The 23,027-nt window shown below is 40.4% G+C and overlaps 1 protein-coding gene across 3 annotated transcripts in view; it reads right to left on the reverse strand.

Moving 5' to 3' along the window:
• Positions 1-23,027, reverse strand: part of ACO1 (aconitase 1) — a 50,630-nt gene that overhangs the window by 13,829 nt on the left and 13,774 nt on the right. Inside the window, exons 1-7 of one of the 3 annotated variants that reach the window (XM_079330826.1) lie at positions 20,055-20,389; positions 8,654-8,774; positions 6,825-6,993; positions 4,643-4,780; positions 3,251-3,320; positions 2,967-3,150; positions 139-278 (exon numbers count right to left, since the gene is read on the reverse strand). In XM_079330826.1, coding sequence (XP_079186952.1) covers positions 139-278; positions 2,967-3,150; positions 3,251-3,320; positions 4,643-4,780; positions 6,825-6,993; positions 8,654-8,750 — 798 coding nt within the window. In that variant the 5' untranslated portion in view covers positions 8,751-8,774; positions 20,055-20,389. Of the gene's footprint in view, positions 1-138; positions 279-2,966; positions 3,151-3,250; positions 3,321-4,642; positions 4,781-6,824; positions 6,994-8,653; positions 8,775-19,567; positions 19,638-20,054; positions 20,390-23,027 lie in introns of those variants that run through there. The other 2 variants (XM_079330825.1, XM_079330827.1) reach the window with 2 other exon arrangements.

Here is a 23,027-nt window from a genome sequence, read left to right on the forward strand (position 1 = left end):
TACAGACAGTGATAAAGTTCAAAATTACTACCTGGACATGCACACAGAGCTCTTAAGCATTCTGTGCCGTTGCTCTGTCCTACAGAATGTGTTTAGTTCTCAGCAGTAGTGGAAAAATATCGAATCTCGGTAATTTACCTTGGTAATGGTGAGCACAATATCAGTGGATGTTACCAGCTGCTGAGGGTTTCCTACCAGCTTGTAGCCAACCACCTCAGGAAGGACCATGCTGATCGGCTGTCCCAACATCACTGCTTCTGCTTCAATGCCACCCACACCTGCACACAACAGGATACAATGCGGCTATTCAGAAGGATACTAACATGTCATTGATAAACACCTGCAGTCAACTGCCCGATGAGTACTCCATTTAAGGCGTGAAAGGGGAGGGAAAAAACACAGCCTGAGTCTGCTAAGAGGCACACCTCATCTTGCTGCTGCTTCTGCAAGGCTAGGCTTTTTAATTTAAATTTGTTTCATATTTTCATCCTTGTTCCAAAGCCATTAGATGTGATATTAGGTGAATATAAGTAATTTACTCTAAGCATGCTTGGCTTTTACAATAACAGATGCAGAAGTTTTATTTAATATCTTAAACATGCAACCAACAAACCAAGAACCACTGACATAGCACTGAACATGATGTGCTGTGAGTGAAACATATGCAGACCATGATTGTTGGTCGCCAAATGAAAACTCAGAAGTCATTTTGAAAGAAAGAAATACTATGAAGGAATGCTAACAGAAAAGGTACTTCTTAAGACAAATATCTTCCCTTATGTCCACTATGTTTCAACAGGGTTTGGGAATGTGTAGGTGGGAATCTTTGCGTAAGCACACCTTCAGTATTAGAATTCCAGCTACTACTTAATATTGCCAATTTATTAAGGTAACATATCAAGATGTCATAGTCATATGAAATCTAACAAAGCCATGATATTTATTATCTGGCAATTTGGCATCAAGCAGCCAAACCATTAAGGAGTTTTATAACTTTTTGCCTGTAGAAAGTCCCTCGTATATTCATCCTCACCTCTAAAATCTCCTTCTACCTTTTGCTTAGCTTAATGAATACTGAGCTAGAAAAAACTGCCTTACAAATGCCAGTCACTGCTCAAGTCCTTTCTCCCATTTAGTCTAAGAATGGTTCTGAAAAATAATTTCTAATTTCTTTTATTCAAAATTATATACCTCTGATAATTTAAAAGATAATGCTGTCACACAGATCCAATCATGTAGCTCCTTTCACTGAGTGTTGAATAACTTTTAAACAGTCAAGTAAGTTGACATCACTGATTGACTACCACTGAAAGTTGTGAACAAAGTTCAGCATCACCAGCCTCTGGGAAAAAATGCTGTATCCAAGAGTATGCATTTTGTATAGACTGTATCCAGCCATACTTTTCATATTCTGGAGAAAAACTGAGGCTGAGAATCACTTTTCCAAGCAGTTTTTAGTGCTACAACTTCATCTAAATGAAGGGTCCATGCATATGCTGCAACCAAATATAGAATAAGAAATCTGTCTGATCCCAAAGATGTCATGCTTTAGATACATTGAACATGTTTACCTTTATATTCTAAGCCAGGAGTTCTATGACTCTCAATTCAGAAAGTCTCACTCAACCAATATTGCTGCAGTAGTATAGGTGAGTTATTAAAAACAGAAAGTCCTATCACATGTGATGCTTAGAATTTCACAAGCACATTCATGAAAAATTAGCAAATACTCCTTAAAAACACAATGTGTTCCATATTTGTACAACAGGTGTTTCAAGAGAGCACTTATTCAATAGTGCACCGTATCACAGGAAAATAAAGGCTCAGCTGAAGTCTTTGCTACTCTGTGGGATGACTACAAAGATTCCCACTCCATAGTTACCTATTTATTCAATAATTCAAGCACTTCAGTTCACCACTACAAGGAAAAATCAATTATTTATATCTATTCTTGTAAAAAATATTATGCAGAGAACTGGGCATGACAGCTCTGCTTTCCATAATGTTCTCTCCAAGCATATTTAAGTCACTCAGATTTAATTTTCAGCACCTTCCACCTAATAGATTTGTATTTGCAGCAGTTTTTGGATAATACAATACTTTTAAAGTAGCCAAGTGACACAAGATAAACTGGATGGTCAGTGATACTTCAATTCTGTTATTTTATTTAATATTTTCCTTATCTACTTCCTTGTGATTTAAATGCAGAATAGCAAAGAATATATGAAAAAAAAAAACCAGCCAAAGCCAAAAACATGCATAGTAAAAATCATCTGAGGCAATTATAGGAAAGGGGAGCTTAGTTACAAAGTCTTATATAAGACTGTAAGAGACCTTATCAGGTTTACTTGCATTTTGGGTTAGGCTATGTAACTGTGTCTAGCTGGCAAAGAGGTCACTTTTCTTCACAGCGGCCCATATAGTGCCATGTTTTAAATTTGTTACCAAATTGGTGTTGATAGCACACCAGAGTTTCAGCCATTGCTAAAGAGTCCTTACACAGTATCAACGCATTTTGTTTCTCATCCAGCCCCTAAGCAAGTAAGCTGGGGTGGGGAAAATATTGGGAGAGGCATAGCCAGGACAGCTGAACAGAGCTGAACAATGAGATATTCCATGCCATAAAACATCAGGCTCAGCAGCAATTGGGGAGGTGGGCTTTCTGATGTAGCCATGGCCCAGGGACTGGCTGGGCTTTGGTGTGCTGATAGGACCTGGTCACTGTCTTTGCATCACTTCTTTATTTCCTTTCTCAACACTCACCTCTCTTCACTTAAACTGTCTTTGTCAGTACCCATTAGTTTAATCTTGCATTTGGACCAACAATTCTCTTTCCCTAATGTGCTAGCAGGAGGAGTGAGGAAGTGACTGGGTGGGGGTGATCTGCCAGCCAGGGTCAACTCACCAGAGCCCAAACCACAGCTCCCTGAGCCAAGAGACTGCTCTTGACACACTGCTGTACATACCCCAGCCAAGCACTCCCAAGCCATCGATCATGGTGGTGTGTGAGTCAGTGCCCACCACACTGTCCGGATAGTAGTAGCCATCCTGATCCATCACCACTCTTGCCAAGTACTCCAGGTTCACCTGGTGGATGATCCCAGAGCCTGGTGGAATAATCCTGAAGTTTTTAAAGGCTTGAGAGCCCCACTGAAACAAAAGGAATTAGAGTAAAAAAAACTTCGACATGAAAAAGAGCTTTCATTCACTGAACTTTTCTCCATGCAAGTAAGATTATTTTTGTCAGTACCTTTAAAAATTCAAATCTTTCTTTGTTCCTTTCAAATTCCAGGTCCTGATTTTTTTGCAAGCTGTCTGGCCTGTAAGTGAAAGTAATCAGCTGTCAGAACCAAAAGTACCACCTGAATTTTATATCTAGCCAAGTAAACTCAAAGGTTGAAAGAAAAGATTTATTAACAAATGTGAGTGCTGACCCATTGCACCATTTTAATATCACTACAGGCAACCAATGAAAAGGATTTTAAGAAATCTTAAGAGATAATGCCTGAACTCTGCTTCAGATGTGAGTACTAATCTGAAGTTGGCAGGCCTAAATGCTGTAGCCTGAGAAAAGCAACACTACATGTCAGCAAGATGTGACATTTCCAACACCTAAATCAGAAACAATCAGCAAGGCAGTAAAGAAAACTGGAACACAACTGTCCTGCAACTTTATTTTAAAAGGTTGCCATTATGATACAGTGCTGTCTGAAGCCTCTGTGGTTCAAAAGCAGACAGTGTTAACAGCTGCCTAATTTAGGTCTAAAGAGTTTGAAAGAACTGAAGCATAAATCTGGCCAAAGTTCTCTATATGAGAGAAGAATCTCTATTTTCTTAAATATGTTGATGAGCCTAATAGAAATAAAATGGCTGTGATAAAAAATAACAATTAGTAACTGCATATCAAAAAAACTTCAAGAAGATGGAAGGAAACCATTATAAAACATGATTGCAGGATCTGTTTGGAAGACTAGCTCAGTAGGCCCATATTTATGTACCATATTTACTGAAGGGTAGAAAGACCTCTATACAGAGTTCTTGTATTTCACTGTGGGTTTAGTAAATCCTAGTGAGTCTTTGTATTTTTGTATCCTTAGTATGCTGAGGACTGAACAGTCTTATGTTTCTTTCAGGTACTCATAGGGGCCATGGTAAGCAGTGTCTCATGTTCTTCTGCTTGGAGGCACTAAAGTAGAAAGCAGTTCCTCAGAGTTGAACCTGGTATAGATCACCTCTTTTCTTAGAGAAGAGAGGAAGGAAGGAAATATTCTCATTTGTCCTTTCTAAAAATCCTTATGGGGTCAAAGAAAGTGCATGTGGGGAAAAAAATCCACTTCTGAGTGATAAATAATAATGCAGCACTATTAAACAAAAGTACAATAAACACGGGCCTGGAATGAGTCTATTTCTATCAACATTTAGTAGAGGCTTTTGCTGCTTAGAGATGCATCTCAGATAGAGAAAATTCTCCCCCTAACTCAATGCAGCTGATACAACAGTCTAATTTTAAAATTTCTTAATGTGGGGAATGTTGTAGTACAAATGCTAACAGTGTCACCAACAGAACTACCTTGATAACAGTAACTGGGTTCAATTTGCATACTACCATTAAGAAGTAAAGAGTGATTTTTTAAATTCTTACTGCCTGTTGAAATCAACCTGGATGGAGTGATCTATCACGAGATCAGCAGGACAAATAGGATTGATTTTTTCAGGGTCCCCACCAAGTTTCTTCACAGCATCACGCATTGCAGCAAAGTCAACCACAGCAGGCACTCCACTACAAGAGAAACAAAATGGGCATGGTGCAACAATTTGGATAAGAGGGGGAAAAAAAAGCAACACCAAAAATCTTGACAGACAAAACTAATGACACATATAAAGCAAACTGCACTCCTCCATTTTCAATGCAAGCAAATAATGAGTAGCAACCAGAACTTCTGGCATTTCAGCACTTGACCTAGCCAAGAGATCTTTTCAGTATTTCTTTTAACACAGCTTCTGATCCTTCTCTGAGCATGCATTCTCAGTCTTCTACTGGGGTATGTTGTACCATGATACCGTCAACTAGCTTGGAAAACCCTCTTACATACTTGCCTATCTGATTTTGCTGACTGCTAAAACAAAAAGAGCTCTCTGATGTGCTCATAAAGATCGGGCATCAATGAGCAACCCACTGAAAAAACTACATTTCTGTAAGAGCAGCCCAAAGCAATAAGGGTTTATATTTTCAACTCTGACCATAAGGAAGCTATTACGCAACAAGAGCAGTAAAAATATTTTTAGTTACCACTGAATTTTACCTTGGAAATCCTGAATAATTACCAAAATATAAACAAGAAAAAGGATCCACATTATCTAACCTGGACACAATTAACTGATGTTGTTCAGCAGTTTGACTTATACTGGGATAAGTTTTTTAGAAGAAAAATAGGAAATTCTGTTACCTAGGGAAATTTGAGGGAAGGAGGTAGGAGGAAAGTAGCAGAAGAGCTATTTTGCTAACTTACAAATGCTATGGAACTGACATGATATTCTTCTACTGTCTTATAAAGAGGACAATCTGAATGTAATTCTTGTATGGCTTTTGGAAAGTTGCCAAATCTGTCTTTTCTGTCTTTTCTTGTCCAAGAGCTCATTTTTCAGGAATGTACTTGCTCTGCAGACTTATAGGCACATTTTTAAATCTCAGCAGGAGTAGGGGGCAAGAAAGAAGAGCAGAAAGAGAAGGAACAATATTTGCCTGAAAGTTCAGCTTCCTCTCTGCTCCAGTTTTTCAAAATATTAACAACAGCTAGCGGATGAAAAATAGTTGGGAAATCAGCACTTCTTTCATTTGAAGTTTTGCCAATTTTTTCTAATGTCTTTAAACTTGAACTTTACTGGGTCTGTAGCACTTTGACAACCTCTATGAAAATGCAAAACAGAAGGTATGACAGCTAAGACACTTTACTGTTGAGGAAGAGAATCAACTGGCAGTGTAGCTGCACAGAATTTACCACAGATTTAAAATATAAAATATTTTATAAAGACAGAGAACAAAGATACAAAGAACAGTGAGTAGACTTCCAAGTCAGATGCTGTATTAGAACAGTTAGATGCTATTGTTTCACCTGAAAATTGACTTTCCATACCGAACAGGGACTATTATATTATTATTACTGACAGCTGGGGACTCACTACAATAACAAGGCCCAGTTTTCAGAGACCATTAGATAGGAATCTAAATTTGCATTTCTGGGAAAAATAATATGCCCATTTTTTTTCAACAGCAGAGAAGTCTTTAAAAATATAATAATACTGATTTAGAAGACAAAGTCATGATGTGGGTTATAAATAAGAACTCAAATAGGTAGAAAAACTGAAAGCAAGAGCCCCTGGGGAACAAAAACAAACAAAGAAACAAACAAACAAAAGCAAAACAAAACCAAAACCAAACCCAAAACAAATAAACAAAAACAAATAAACAAAAAAACCACAGTGACCAAGAGAGGGAATAGACAATACCACCTCTACAAAGAATGATTTTTAAAACCTAGACTTCCTCAATGGGATGCAATTTATCAATCCCATTCTCTTCCCCTCTTTAGAAGTTTTGTAAAGATATTTACTTCTCTATCTCAGAAGAGTTTCTTTTAATGCTCCTATTCTGAGTGTTTGCCTCTTCAAGTGCTGTCTGTAGCGTGACACCCAGGAAAGTTGAAACAGGCTTTTCCAAATATCTCACTGCTATTCTTCCCCTAAGTTCACCCCTCCACCCCAAGCTGAGCATTGCTGCACTCTCAAAAGCCCCTTTTCCTTGCTTTGGAGAGCATCACACTCACGTGAAGTCTTGCAAAATAACTCTTGCAGGCCTAAATGGCACTTCAACATTCTTGTGTTGCATCACTTTCCAGTTGAGAATATTCTCAACATCTCCTTTCTTCACTAGGAACTCATCACAGTTACGGATAGCTGCTTCCAGGAGGACTCGAATGGAAAATGGCAGGCGAGCTGCATGGGTAAGAGGAAAGAAAGAAATTCAGTTTTTACCTTAGGGCATATACCAGCAAGCCCAATGGTCCATAGTTGCCATATCCTCACAAAGCTTTATCCAAACCCCTTTTCCAGCCACCAGCTTTGCCAGGAGGTCAGTACTAACTGATGTGCTCCACTTGATGCTTTCAGCGGGTTTATTATCTCAGCTCCTGTGACACAGTAGACATATTTGCTGAGGAACTTTTCCACTCCCCATAGCACAGCTAACCCAAAAACATGCTGTGCTCACCTTGCTTTTCTGCAGTCTGCTCTCACTCTTGTCACTGAACACAGATCAGGAAAAGCATAGTTTTCTACCTGCTGTGTTAAAATGCACAGCTTTAATGGTTTATGCAGTCTTTCAGTCTCAAGAGATGGAAGATGAAACTGAATCTAAGTCAGACTGTGCATCTATTAACCTTATTTTACTTTAAATTAGAAATATTTAAAGACAACACAAAATACTATTGGAGCAGTCCTCACAGCTTTACTACAAGGAATGGACCTACTACAAGGAATATGTTTCAGTCCTTCCTCCTCTGGTCCTCTTTAATAACAGTTTGATTTTAAAATCTTTTGAGAAGTTTGTTCCAACTTTCTACATAGGGCTGGGCCCCAAGACATAAAAGTCACTTAATCGCAGTGAGACCTCATTAGTGCCATTGTAAAAAAAAAAAAACTCCATCTTTTATTCGGGACACAAATCAAAACAAATTGGGTTGGTTGCTGTTGGGGCTTTTGTTTTGGGGGTTTTGTACAGTTGGATGTTTTGGAAGTTATTGCTATTACTGTTGTTGTTTTGGATTCTTTTACAGTCTCCTTCTGCTCTTCCCTGCTGAGATATTCCCTTTTTATGCTGGATAGTGAGGATTGTATTTTTTTTTTCTTTGAAGAATCTGGAGGTTATTACTCTTGGAATCCTGGAACGGGTCAACTGGTAATACTGTATGTATATTTGTCTATTCCTTAACTGTCTTCTTTGTCTATTCTTCTCTTGCTTTCCACCCACCAAGACTGACATTAATAGGCTGCTCACTTATCAGAGGCTGCAATGGATACATGTTGCCAATATTCAGAGAAAATGTTCCTCCTCTTGTTCCCTGAATTCTCCTTAATCACCTGTTTCCTTTTGAAGCACCAAACACCCACCATGGACAACTCTAATCTGTAGATACTCACTTTCCAAGTAAATGACACAGAAACTAAGGTTTTTACCAATACAACTGAAAGATTTGGGAAATGTCAGAGGATCTAAGGAGAATGACTCCTCAGAAAGGATTCTCTAGTCACTACTGTTTTCAAAGCTGAAAAATCTTTCTGATTGGTTCAGTCATACATATCAGCGTTAGATCCTCTCCAGCCTTTAGCAGTATAAGAAAACTTGTGCTCTCAAGTCTTGCCTAACTTACCCACTCAGAAAAAACAAGACTGCTGTGTGCCCAATATGCTGAAAAAAATACTACTGTGATCTCCCCAATGTTTCTGACATTCTAAACTTCAAGAACTAAATTTTTCAAAATTCGCCTTTTGAATTCATAGTTCTCACCAGAGAACAAGTATCATCCAATGTGGTGAAGTCTGTTCAGGTTCTGTTCATCAGTATTAACAAAATGCCCCTCTTATGTTGCCAACATACCGTATCTTACATCTTCCAATTTTCTCAGATTAAAGAACTTCTTCAGAGGCTGTTTTGGGTCCAGTGGCTCCACAATCCGTACAAAAGGGTTGCTCATGGTTGTTGAAGACCGTTAGTGTCCCTAAAACAAAAGAAAAACCAACAGTATTTTCATGACATCTGTCCTGCATACAAGGTACATATCCCACAGCCTACTATGTATCTATCCCAAACACAAAGGCTTGTACCATAGAAAAAGTTACTGTCAGTCATTTCCTTCCACCACAAACCTACTTGTAACACATCCTCAGAGATAAAAGATCTGAAGGAAGATAGGAGTATTGTGAAAAATATCGATACACCATGGTGCAGAATCATAGAATCTTAAAAGCTGGAAACAACCTCTAAGATCATGGAGTCCAACTGTTAACTGAGCCTCACCGTATCCACCACTAAACCATGTCCTCAAGTGCACCTCCACACACCTTTTGATGATAAATCCACCACTTCCCTGGGTAGCCTATTCCAAAAACTGGAATAATTTTTTACTAATATCAAATATAAACCTCCCCTGGTGCAGCTTGAGAACATGTTTCATTCTGTCTCTACCTGCCTGGGAGAAGAAACTGACCCCATCTGGCTACACTCTCCTTTCAGGGAGTTGTAGACCTTATCAGGTCACCCCTGAGCCTCCTTTTCTCCAGGATAAACAAGCTCTCTCAGACAATCCTCACAGAACCCGTGCTCCAGACCTTTCACCATCTTTGTTACCCCTCTCTGGGAATTCAATGTCTTCCTTATTCTCTTCTTTATGCTGTTTCTAGAGAGTAATTTGTGCCTCTGTGATTCACAAACCACCATGACAATATAGTCCCATTTCTTCAGTGTGTTGTGGTTTAATCCCAGGCAGCAACTAAGCACCCACAGCCAACTCCATCACTCCTTTCTGCTGGGAAGAGAATCAGAGCAGGAAAAAAAATTCATGGGTTGAGATAGAGATGGTTTGATAGATAAAACAAAAGCTAGACCTGCCAGCAAAGCAAAACAAGGAGTTCATCTACCTCTTTCACAGGCAGGCAGGTGCTCAGCCATCTCCAGGACAGCAGGGCCCCAAAACGCCTCATGGTGACTTGGGAAGACAAACGCCATAACCCTGAACAACTCCCTCTTTGTTCTCCTCACAGCTCTGTATGCTGAGCATGATGCCATATGCTGTGGGATACCCCTTGGGTCAGCTGTCCCAGCTGTGTCCCCTCCCAGCTCCCTGCACAGCCCAATCTCCTCACTGGTGGGTGGGTGAGGAGCAGCAAAGGCCTCGGCTCTGTGTAAGCCCAGCCCAGCAGGACCTAAAGCATCCCTGTGTTATCAACCCTGCATCCAGCACAAATCAGAAACACAGCCCTGTACTAGCTATTGGGGACAAAACTAACTGTATCACAGCTAAAACGAACAGAAGTGGCATTGATCTTAAGCTAAACAGACAGACATTTGCATTGAAAATTCAAAACAATAAAACAAAACCAGAAAATAGAGACAGAAAGTATTATAGAATAAGATTACAAATGCTATTGGAGACAAAAAGAACCCACCTAATTTCAGAAAGATTTGTTAGGGTCACCACCAAAAAGAAAATTTACATAGGCTCCATTGTAAACATCATTTTAGTGTGAGATAGATTCTTTTTGTTGTTGTTGTTGCTTACTGATTTACTGTTTTTTTGTGGTTTAATGGTTTGCTGGATAAAGCATTCCTCTGGGACCTAGGACTTTCAGGTTCACAAACAGAACTTAAAGGACCCCGAGATACTCCCCATACCAAGGCCAACTAGCAGAAGGGGGCCCAAATTCACTACAGAAATATCTCTTCATCTTAAAAGATTAACCGTATGCAAACTACTTAATGGAACACTTCCTGGGGCACACTGAAGACCTGAACTCTTCTGGAAGCATTGGCTTAGGCCAGCACATGCCAAGGATCAAGCTAACAATTTTACAGTGAGAACAATCCTCTTGCAGTGCCTGGCAATATTCCCAGTCACGATTAAAAATTTTTTAGAAGAGAGATAATCACAGGCCTGATTTTCGGATCTGTTGTCATTTTCTCAGAGTACTGTTCCTGTCTTCATTCAAGTAAAATAATCTTCTCTTGCCCCAGTTTTTCAATAACGAAAACTCACAACAAGGCAGGAGATACACATAGCAAACCTTGGAGACCAGTGGAAAAGGATGCACAAAGTCCAGTATTTGTTAAAAACAGACAAAACAAGGCCAAATAATTAATTTATTTATCTGATCTGCTGATTTAATTGAATGTTCAGGAAATACTACTATGTGGAACATATTTATGGGGGATTTTCAAAGTATTCTGGTATTTTCAAAATTCAAAATTAACATATTTAGGAGATAACAAAAAAGAAATAGCAGAAATGGTAACAAAAGAATGTCCAGTGTGTAAAGCAGCAAGATAACGTAAGAGAAAGAAAAATTTCCATAATTCTTTCAAAGAAAACAATGGATATTTCCAGATAAAAAGCTGAATGCCCAGGGAAGCTGGAAGGCTGGCAAATGAACAGAACTGCAAACATACACACAACCTCAAGTGTATCACCTCACACACTTCAATAGACAAGTTATTATCTGAAACTCCTTTTCACAGCTTTGCAGATACTCACCCAGTATACAAACCCCTAAAATTTTTGGTGTCATGTCTTTAAACAGCATGAACTACTAGCTATTCCTCTAAGCAAACTCTGTGCTTCTATAACTGAGCATGATCAAAATTAATTTCTTCCTCCCTCTTCTTGCCAGCTACCCTCTTGTTAAGATTTACTTTTCTGCATTCCACTATGAGAACTTTATTTTATGCATATCAATTTCTTATGAGAAAGTCTAAGAGTAGCTGTTGAGAGAAAATATTCGGATATCCCCTGACAGATAAAGCAGATCATTGATTTGATATGACCACTGTACTTAGTTCACATATTCTCATCCAAGTATAAACTTCAGCTCAATGTTTTCAATCCAAGTCCATGTCTTGGCAAGTTCAAGGTGTTATGAACACATTACCTACATGTTAACATTACTTTACCAAACACTACCCTCTTACCTGAACAAAGGTTTTCTAGTTCACAGTATACAGATAGTTCACAGATACTTCAGTATAAATCTCCTCTCATCAGTGACTTACACAAATAAGCCAACCTGTGGGCTGACCAAGGCCTAACCACAAATTCTTTTCATCTGCCTGGTCACACTGATGCAAACAACACTGTTACAAACCTGGAAGCCATTCAGAAATACCTGAAAAGAGCAAAAATCCGTAGTAAAAACACCAGACAGCAGCATTGCTGTAGCAAATTTCAGTGCCAGGGAAGCCTCAGTCATACCAACTACTATTTCCACACCATATATTATAAACCAAGTGGTCACAGCACAGAGCTCTAAACTAGTGATTTGGCAAAAAGAAGTCTGGGGGCAATACTCTGCAAACTGAGTATACCAAAACTTTTGAACTCATCCTTGTAATAGATACAGGTTAATTTTTGATTAACTTGATACAGGTTAACTTGTGATTGCAGCACAAAATATTTATTCATGTTTTCCAGGCACTGAAATGCAAATATGCAAACATGGGGGAGCAGATATATATCTGCCTGGAACTGGTGCAGCAGGTAGGGTCACACTGACCATGGCCAGCATGTGACCACATCAACACCTGCTCTGACATACCAAAACAAACACTTGATCTTCTGCCTAACAATCTTAAAACTGTTTGTGTGGCGATTACATTTTAAAAATGAGGATTATTCAAACCTGAAAATGCAGAATAGGATGTAAAACGGAGCATCTCATTACTGCCACAGACTCACAGAATATAATGAGTTGGAAGGGACACACCAGGATCACCAAGTCCAAGTGAATGGCCCATATGGTGTTCCAATCCACATCTTGGCATTACTAGTGCCATGCTCTGACCAACAGAGCTAACCTCAGGGTACTGGAAACCGTATTAAAGGATTGCATGACTTGCATGAAGTGTACGAGACAAACAATAGCCTAATTTTAGCCCTTCCTTGCTGACTATTATTAAAATCTGAGAACAACCACGATTTGGCCCACACTAATGCTGATCATGTTTGAATCTGAACTCCCTGATCAATATTGTTTTCCACTCACCTTATTACATCAATGTAGTAGCTTGTTACTGTGCCACCACACTCAATCTCTTGTTAGAACACACCTCAACTCACTGAGACTTCATCAGCTCACCACACAAAGTCGGATTTCTGTTGTTTCTCTCTCCCTTGGAGAAGCAGAAGTGCAGAAAGATTGTAACCATGAATACCAGGAGGGCCAAATTTATTTGGATAAGGCCAAAACTTTCCAAATATTAAAAAAAAAAGAAGCTGTTTTTTTGCAAATGCAATATCTTTGCCCTTTCAGAAATGAACCCTTGGCCATAGCAGCTGTCTCTTCCTGTTTGTATCCCTATATATGACACAGGACAGTTCAAATTTCTCTGGAAACACAAGTTTTACACTGTGATACTCTAAAAAAGTATGTTTGTTTTGAACAAACAAAATCTTAGTACAATACTCCTCAATTCACCTGTATTGAATGTCCCAGCAAACTCAGCTTTTACCACGAGACCTCAGATGTTCAGTAGCACCAAAAGGTCATTGCAAAGATACCTGATGGCTGTACTGTCTGTGGGGTCTCTGTGGTGTCCTGAAGGACACACCCTTTGATGATCATGACATGAGAAACATCACAAGTCCAAGTGGACAGAAGATAAAAAGGTGTCTGTCCATCTCTTTTCTTATTTGTTAATCAACTACATCAGATACAATCAAAGTATATTAAAGTCTCATGTGAATCTCCATAAAAAGAAATTTTTTTTTTTCTTTTAAACCGAAACATTTACAGGAGACTTCAACATATGTTGTATGTGTGCTTTCAAATCTTCAGCTGTTGTGCCTTCCTGAGTGTCTAACACAAACACAGTACCAGTCACATCACAACAACATTGATTGGAAAAGGATTTCGTTCAGTTTAAAGCACATTCTCGATTGATAGTTACTCCTTGACTCTATTTCAGATCCCTTTAAAAGCAGCTGTGTAACTTGGAACAATGACAAGAAATAAATTTTATTGAAATTAATGGAATTGAGAAAACATCATAATATATCTGATAATTTTGCACTTGCAGAAATTATCTCATGAAGATCATGGAAAGGGGAAAAATGTATTTAGCCTCTTGCTGCACTTGAGAAAAAGTCTAAAAACTGTTCTAGACATCACTTTATAACATACTATTCTACTCTCTTTGGAGTTAAAGGTGAAACTGAACACAGTCAGACTAAAAGCAACAATCCCACATCATAGAAAAAAAAGATAGTATTTTTAAAAAGCACAGCTGCACTTACACTCATGGACTGTAACCAGATCCATACTATCAACAACATACATTGTTCTGGGGTTTTCAGGGATATCAGAGCATCCCACTCATCTCCCACCATCCAGAAAAAGAGAAAACTGTAGCACACGGAGTAGTTTCCTACATACATGCTGACCATAAACCATTTTTTGTACTACATAACATAAATGTTTACAAAACCCTCATAATTAGTAACAATAACATTTATTACAGAACTATCTGATGACAAACTAAAAACACAGATTGCTTGGCCTGCAGAAAGGAAAAAAGGCTCTGGATGAGAAAACTGTCTAAGCTTCAAGCCATAAAATAGGAACAGAAGAGCCATGGTAATTCAGCATGTTAGTACAGACATATATTTAATCTTACTTGGAGACACAATTGCTTTTTTTATTCCATCTTTGGTTTCTTAGTTGCTGTCTTTCCAATTATGAAAGGGTGCCTATGTTACTAATGATAAGAGGTTAATTTTAGACATCTCTTCATAAAATTAAACACCTAGAATCTTAACTAAAACAATTTCAAGTAGTAAATGCTCTTTATCCTGAAATGTGGGTAAATTCCTGACTATTGCTGTGAAGAAAACACTCAGAAAAAAAAGCAGTTTAATTTGAACATTTTACCAGACTCTAGAAATGATAAAAAATATTACACTCAGGCAAAGCAAAGACACAATGTTATCAGTCATCAAGAAAAAGGGGAAGGCTTAGACTTACTGGAACTTGCAGGAAATTTGTGAAGAAACATGACAAAATACGATGTTTCTGTGAGAAACTTCCAACTAAAAACTGGGAAAAAATGAGGTCAAACTGGAAGGACCTCCACAGCAAAATTTCTTGCCTGGTGATAAGCCAGGACATAGACAACACCCATGGCCTTGCTTGAAAAGTGCAACATTTTTCACCCATGCTGAATCTGATCTTACTACCTTCTGTTCCAATTATCACTCCTACACCCACAAGCTATTTTCCTTGGTTTTGTCCACTCAAATGACTGCCACTGTATGCATCTGTATTCAGCTGTCAAGTTTGCAACAACCACCTCCAAAGAGCAAAAGCAAGCAACTTTAAAAACCTATGTGGAGCTGGAACAGAGCAGCAGGCTACTGAGTTATAAATTCTTCATCACAACATTGAGCATGCACTTTGTGACATTACTAGCAGTTACATATAGCTGAACAGCACCTCTTTAATTAAGGGCTATTGCTGAGCCTTTGAAACTGACATAGCTCTTCTCATTCTACTCAGCAGCAGATCTCTATTTAAAAAGTTAATGACTAATTCCAATTTACCTAAGTTATAGATGGCATATCCATGAATAAAGATCTCTAAGCAGGTCCAGCATGTATTTTCCATCATATTGGAATGTTCTGTGCATGCCTACTTTACATGAAAACCAAGGAGGGAGAATACCCCTGTTAAGCATGTTGGCAAAAGTCTGCATTTTTGATATGGAAAGGCAATCTCTTCAGTATCAGTCAGATGTTTAAAGTAGTAAAACTTCACTTAGTAAATTCATCCATAATTCAAGTCAGTTTAAGAGAAAATCCTAATTCATATGACAGGAATTATTTTTAGTTTAAATAACAAGTTATCTAACAAAAATGTTTGTGCTACACTGGGTAAATTGACAGACAGATAGAGATGGCCAGACACAACCAAAAAACCCCACCAACCCAACAAAAAATGGCAGAAACCAACCAAACAAACCATAAGCAAAAAAAACCTCAAGCCCACACACGCCCCCAGCATTAGGACAGACTTCAACACCAGAAGTAGAACAAGCAGAGTCTTGTTTCATAAAAATATAAAATGCTATAATTACTTCTGGGTGTACAAAGAACAGATGAGTGGAATTACTGTTGCAATAAACATAGGTTTCTCCTTTTGATTTAGAGAAGTTCTTATTCAAAATTTTACCTGCGGTAGATAAGGCCACTATGTAACAAATATACACTGCTGCATTACTGCTAAGGGACAGTGGGGAGAATTTAGTAGTTAGAGAGACTGGAGAAAGGATCTTTGTGTTTCTTCCTTGCACAGGATCATTACAAACAAATCCTTAAAGAGACGTCCATTAACAATTTGATGACTGAGCAACTATTCCATCGGTATACACTATATCAGTATTACACACTGGACAAAATGCAGTAATACAAAAAGGAGGGTTCTTAAACAATCTCTAGACAAAGTTTCAGGGATCCCCTTTCAACTTTAATGCCCAAGAGGAGCACTGGAACAGACAGAGCTTTGGATTGCAGATATTCCTGCTGTCTCCTGCTGCCTGAAATTTCTGACTGCAATGTTAAAATACTTATTCTGATCCAGAAAGTGCTAAATTTACAATACTGAATAGGTTACTAATTGCATATTCCCATAATCTGTGTATTTCATAGGCTGTGATAAGTATTCTGACCATTTCACTTTGCTAGCAAGGCTGTATCACACATATTGGAACTGGAAGTTTAGGTCAGAGACCAAGTTTGTGAAATCAAACATTGAGCTCTTTAAGTAACTCCAGCTCCAAGTTTAGATGCAAGCGCAGTTCCAAAATGCACATATTGACCTCCTTCAAGCCACCCCTCCAGAAAGCCAAACATTACCACCTCACTCACCTCAACGCAGGTATTGTGCACTTACAGCTTAGAGGGACAGTCAAAACACTTCTGTCATACAGATATCACAAACCTTTGGTAACCCAGGCAAGCACACATAGGTACTGTGCTCTCCATGTGCTCTCAGCCTCTGAAATGCAATCTAGTCTTAACGAAATCCAGATCATAATTAAGCAGGTGTAATTGTTAAGGGAATGCTTTGTCAGCACACTCACCACTGAGTGTCCCAGATAAAAGCAGAGACTAATTTTCCTTTTTTGCTACAGGAAAATGAGCAGTGTTACACCCGAGAATAAAAGGAAGCTTATCTGGGGACTACCAAACATTGAAAAATGAAGTGTTGAAATTTCTTCCCCACCTCCTGAAAGAGCAGCTCTGAACTTTAACCTACTTCCTACCTCTATACAAACTTGGTACTTTTTTACCCTATGCTAGTACTCTTAGACTGTTCATTAACAAATATGCAGCTTGGACCAGTTTTAACAAAGGACTAGCATTTAGTGTAGTTAGAAAAAAACAGAAAACCAACATGGAAGTGCTGCAATAAGTGTGGAATACAGAGCATGTGTACAAAGATTTGGTCTGAAATTTTGGTTGCATTTCAAAAGGCAGGATTAAAAGGCATCTCAGTATTGGTCTGCTAGTTTCAAAAGACTCCTGTGAAGGGTGAAGAAATGCAGCAGAGGTACATGGGAAAGGCAAACAAAATGAGAGCATTGTGAATCAGCTCTATACTCATGCCATTATACCAGCTCTATAAACTGCTCTCTCTGCACCTTGAAAACTCCTTTTCTGAAATTTGAAATCTGAACTGTTTCCAAGCTACCAAAGATATGTAGGTGGAAGGATTCCTTTCAGGATGAAGAACTGATGAGAGGACTATTTCTGTTGTGAAAAAATCTGATGTTGTAAGGTCCTAACTTTTCACACCATTTCAAGACAAATCCTGAATTTATGGTCTGGAAATAAAGATAATTTTCTCACACCAAAAACTGCTACCTGCAATCTCAGCAGCTAGTCAACTATTTATGTAGATGAATCCAGCTTTCCAACACCCACAGCTTCAGTCTGCAAGGTGAACAAGTGTGTGACTGGTACAATTTCACAAACTCAATTATATGTTAGCAGAGTTTACTGGCCAAGCTCCCTGGGGAGGCAAATTAAATTTCACTAAACATCTAAAAACCAAGTTTTTCTTAACTGTTTTCACACAGAAAGAGTGGGCAAAAAAAAAAAAAAAAAAAAAAACCCAAACAACCAAAATTAGCACGTTCTTTCATAAGCATCTGAAGTCCTGACCCTACAGCTGTAGATGTCCTAGTTCTTTCAAGGAAGTGCCAAATACCTAGAGGAAATCTTCTGAATTAATCAATCCGTAAAGCAGCTGTGAGGGCAAAAACTCTGAAAAAAATATTATCTGCTTTTCACACAATTAAGACCCCTGTCTACCTTCTCTATATTTCAAAGGGACACACAAAAGGACCACTCTTCAATACACATCTTTCCACTTAGCTTAAGTAGATTGTTACTCCAAGAATGGAGCAAATTTCCAGCTCTTACTCTCACTTACAATCCTATAGTGAGAGTCTGTGCTGGAGAATACTAACAAAAGAGATTTGCTCCATTTCTTACTATTCAAATGTTTATCTCTTCATTAATTTTCTGCATTTATTGTTTTGGCTCTTCCACCATTACTACAATAAATTCACCAAATAGTATCAAAGTTGGAGTGTATCATCCTCTGGCCAAAGACAACCAGAGAGAAAGAAAGGTGCTAAATTACAAAGGTGATATGACAAAAATCTCCAGTTTGAAAGCCCTGCTCTTTTCAATTCAGCAATAGTTTGCATGACATGCTCTGTAAAGCCCTGCTAAGTGATCAGACCTCTTTTGACGTGGAAAGCTTCTCCAGGAATCCCCTCTATCTTACAAAGTCTGAGATGAGTAAAGTATTGATAATTTTCCTAATAACTCCTCACACACATGACAGATCCTGGAAGGCACAAGACTCAGCTGGAATTCCTACTCTATGCCCATTACACTCCTCTTACTTTCTTTGAAGCAGTAACAATCCCCAGAAGTTCATTAGGACATTCTGATGAAGCACAATTGCTTTTAAGCAAAGCATTACTAAATAAACATTCCAGTGTTAATATTTCTCTAGGGTGGTCTTCCTTTACTTCGGTTTTGTGGATTGATAAAGCCATTCTGAACAATAGCAACAGCACTGAGTGTTCAGAGATATTAATTCAATTCCAGTTGTTTGGAGAGAGAATCCTCTGTTTTAGACCAAGTTTCCCGCTGATACTAAAAAATACTAAAGTCCAGACCTCACCACCTTCCCCTTTGTCCCCATCCCCCCACCTTCACCAGCTGTCGAGGTGGAAACTAGATATCAAAGTACAAACTCCAGTTAAAAAATAAATAGGAACGGTGGTGATGTTATGAAACATGGAAACATATTGAACATAAACAGGGGCCAATCCAAACATATATCTGATTCAGTTACTGAAACTGGGCATATCCACAGCCACAGTCCTAAGTCATGTTAAATTAGAAGACAAATACCTGCATCTGTGCTATGACCTCCAGGACTGTTACAGAACACCTGCTGTCTGTGCCACGAACATGAAACAGATTATTTTGTCACCCCAAATTATTAAACCTGACACTTCATAGGCAGCACCTTCAAGTTATTTTCTTCCATCCTTTCCCTGTTCCACTTACGTTGCAGATCTACTGAGGTTTTTTGCAACACAGAGGAGTTGCTGTGTGCTTGATACGTATACTATGCACTGTCTTCTACTATTTAGATACTACTGGAACACCAATAGATAAGGCTCGAGTAGTTCCAGGAGGAAAATCAATGTTAAAGCTTCACCTACATGAGAACAGGGCAGCACAACTTCCACGCCCGCTCCTCCCGAGCTAAACCTATTCCTCTTTCTCGGCTCAGCAAAAGCCGTCCCCTGTACCCGCTGCGAGCCGCCCCCAAGCCGGGTGTTGGAGGGACCCGATTTCGCCGGCCAGGGCCCGGAGCCGCGCCGCTGCTGCTACGAGATGGTGCCTTGCAGGGGCAGCGCCAGAGCAGCCTTCCCTCCGCAGCACCCAACTACCCTGTCCAGCCCCACCGCGGGGCCGGGAGACGGCAGGATCCCTCGTCCTGCCGCCGGGCCCTGCTAGCCGCCGGTCTCCGCCCTCCGCCCGGGCCCGCACCCGTCCCGGCTGTGCCCCGAGGGGCGCCCCTCCACCCCGCCACCTTCCCCCGCCGCCGCCGGCAACGGGAACGCCGCGGCCGGGAAGCGGCTCCGAGGCACCCGAGCGGCCGGCGCCGGGCGGGGAAGACGCGGGGCGGCGAGGGCCCGCACTCACCGGGGAGCAGGAGCACAGACCGCCGCTCGCCGTCAGGGGCCGCCGGGCGCAGGCAGAGGGAAGGGGCGGTGGCGGGCGGGCTCCGCCCCGCGCCCCAAGGCCGGAGCAGCGGCGGGATGGCCGCCAGCCGCTCGAGCGGGAGGCGGGAAGGGAGGGACGGAGGGAGGGAGGACGGACGAGCGGATGGCCAGCTGGGCGGCGAGCAGGCGGCTTTCCCTTTCTGCCTGCGGCCCTGGCCCCGCAGAGAGCCGCTGCTTTCCTCGGCCAGCCCCTTCCCCTGGATGGAGGAGGAGGAGAGGGAGCTCTGAGTGGTGGTGCCGAGGTCAAGGCCAGACCTGCTGCGGGCAGAATCATCGGAAAGACGGGCACTGTGAGATGGGCAGTGACGTGCCTGGTGCTGGCCGTCACTGCGCCTCGTGCTCGCAGCCAGAGCGCTTGCTCAGGCTTCGGAGGCGTCCAGAGGTGCTGCCAGTGGAGCCTGGTCCCGGGAGAGAACACGTGTTGCTCGGAACACCACCCGACACACAGGACTGCATCCGCATCCTCGCGGCAGTGCAATAGGAGTGGGACCTCCTGTTGTTTCTCTTGGCAGGGGGAGAACGGATTGGCCTGGCTGTTGGCAGAAACAGGCTGTTACTTACAAGCTGGCCAAGATCAATATCATGACGTCAATATTAAAGAACAATATCAGAGCAGAGGACATCCTAGACGACATGTTTTACATCACCCCCATAGCTGAGTGCCATAGAGAGTTTATCAGTGTCCAGCTTGTTCCCAGTAGAACGGTGTACAGTTTGAGCCTGAATCATGTTGAGAAATACATTCAGTGCAAGTAGTCAGGGTAGTGAGAGCTGCATATTGAGCTCTGGATAGCAGAAGTCAAAAGTAAGGGGCTAGGAACTGACATTGACCCCACAAAGGTTGCAGGACCCTGTGGCCCAGCTAGGTGAGCAGATGCTGAGAGACACAGTAGGAGCCAATGGCACAGCTGGAAGACCCCAGACTTTTATGCTTAGACTGTGATGCTATAAAAGCTCAGGATTTGCTTTGCTCAGGGTCCGTCCTCAGAGACAGCAGCCTGAGCTGTTATTTTGTCACTGCATCATGATTAAACTATTGTAAGAATCCAGGAGTCTGAGACTGTCATGGCTGGGGTGAGGAACCCTGGTCTGACTGGGTGTGAGCGGGGTGTGTAGGGAGTCAAACAGGGCACCCCTCACTGGAGCCACCCATTGTAAAGTGACCTCTGTTCCAGCTCACATGGTCTGAATGTGCCTGGATGACCTGTGACCCCTGGGTGGTCAGACAGGAAACTTCCCTTAACAATTAAGTAAACTACAAAGTATCTAATTCCAGGAAGACAATTGTATGCATAGTAAAGAACAGTTGCATGTAAGGAATGTAAATATTCTCCAAGTCTTGGTAAGGTCTTGGAGAGCACTGGCTAGGAGACATGCTAACCACTGACAGCTGGAGTAAAACAAGATCAGTAATGCTTTGGTTTTACCTGAGGAAAGGTGATGCTAAGAGCAAACTGAGTTACTTGCTGGCTTTGCTGCAGAGGAGCAAGTCTCAGCTGAGTAAAAATGGAAGTGCTTAGTTCTGCTTGTAAAGAAAACAGAAAATGCCCATGATATCTCACATGGATATTTGTGGCTTGGATTCCTGCACACTGACCTGTGCTGACAAATCCTCCTGCCTACATACACTGTCCAGCTTGAACTGTCAGATGAGAAGAAATCAGTGGGAAGGACCCCAAGAACTAGCAAACAAGATATATTGATTAGAATTTTTTTTTAAAACTAAATATGGAAATCCTGGCTTTGGCATATGTGCTACTGATTTCACTGGAACAGTTAAGACTTCTAGGGATCCTCTGTATTTAAACCTGATAGCTCCAAATAGCATATAATCTACAACATACAGTACTTTTGAATTATTGCTCAAAATCTCTTCCAGGTTGACCTGTTTTCTGTTCAGCATAAATACCACATGGTGTAATTCACTTACTCTAAGTTCTTCTTTTGGAATTGTATTAGTTTTCAGAACATATGATTTGCTTTACCAAATGGTTAACATGGAACTGGACATTAATTCATAATATTGTTTTCAAACCTTTGGCTAGAGAGGTTTCTAAGACTGAGTTTGGCAGAAGAGTTATGTTTGTAGTTTGACTTTTGACTCCTGAAGGTGGAAGCCCATGTTTCTACATGACACCTCAAAACACCGGATGACTCTGATAGTCTGAAAAGCCAGAGAATTTCTAAAACCTCTTATAGCTTTAGATGTTTCATTATTTGAAGGTGTGTATGTTTATTAATAGTAGTAAAAGCATTTCAATTATATTTCTCTTTGTGGGTTTAAGTCCTGTAATGCTTCTCTGGGCCACTTCCTTTAAAAAGAAAATTTTAAAATTTTAATTTGGCTCTTGTTGTTTCTAGCAGAACAGACTTCCAAGGCCCACGTGTATCACTAAGTTTTGAATAATGAATAAAATCATCCATACCTAGATACCAAAGCAATTGCTGCAAAATCTGATTGACCTAAAATCTCCTGGACAAAAAGCAAAACTAGTGAAAACAGCAGGTCAGCAACAGAAATGAGAAATCCATACCTCAGCTCTACCTTTTCCCAGTGAATATCTGCAAGGTCTGTGCATTCTGTTCCGTGGGGAGGAAAGGCCCCTGAGATTGACAGTAGAAGGATTTTATATCCCAGAAAGAGAGGCAGAACTGCTTCAGTATCTACTGGTTCTTTGTAAGGACACAGAGGCTATCATGGGATTGGAAGACAGACTGTTCATTCAAGGGTTTATGGCAATGCTGTTGGAATGTTATTGCTGGTTTTCCCAGCATTTGAGTATTCTTCTCACTAGGACTGAGTTTACAATAATGTGTCCTATTTACACATGACCAAAGATGTGTGAGTTTGCCTTTCTCCCAGGACTACCAAGAGGTGAGAACCATATTAAAT

The sequence above is a fragment of the Erithacus rubecula genome (genome assembly GCF_903797595.1).
Source record: "Erithacus rubecula genome assembly, contig: SUPER_Z_unloc_1, whole genome shotgun sequence".
Classification (NCBI taxonomy): domain Eukaryota; kingdom Metazoa; phylum Chordata; class Aves; order Passeriformes; family Muscicapidae; genus Erithacus; species Erithacus rubecula.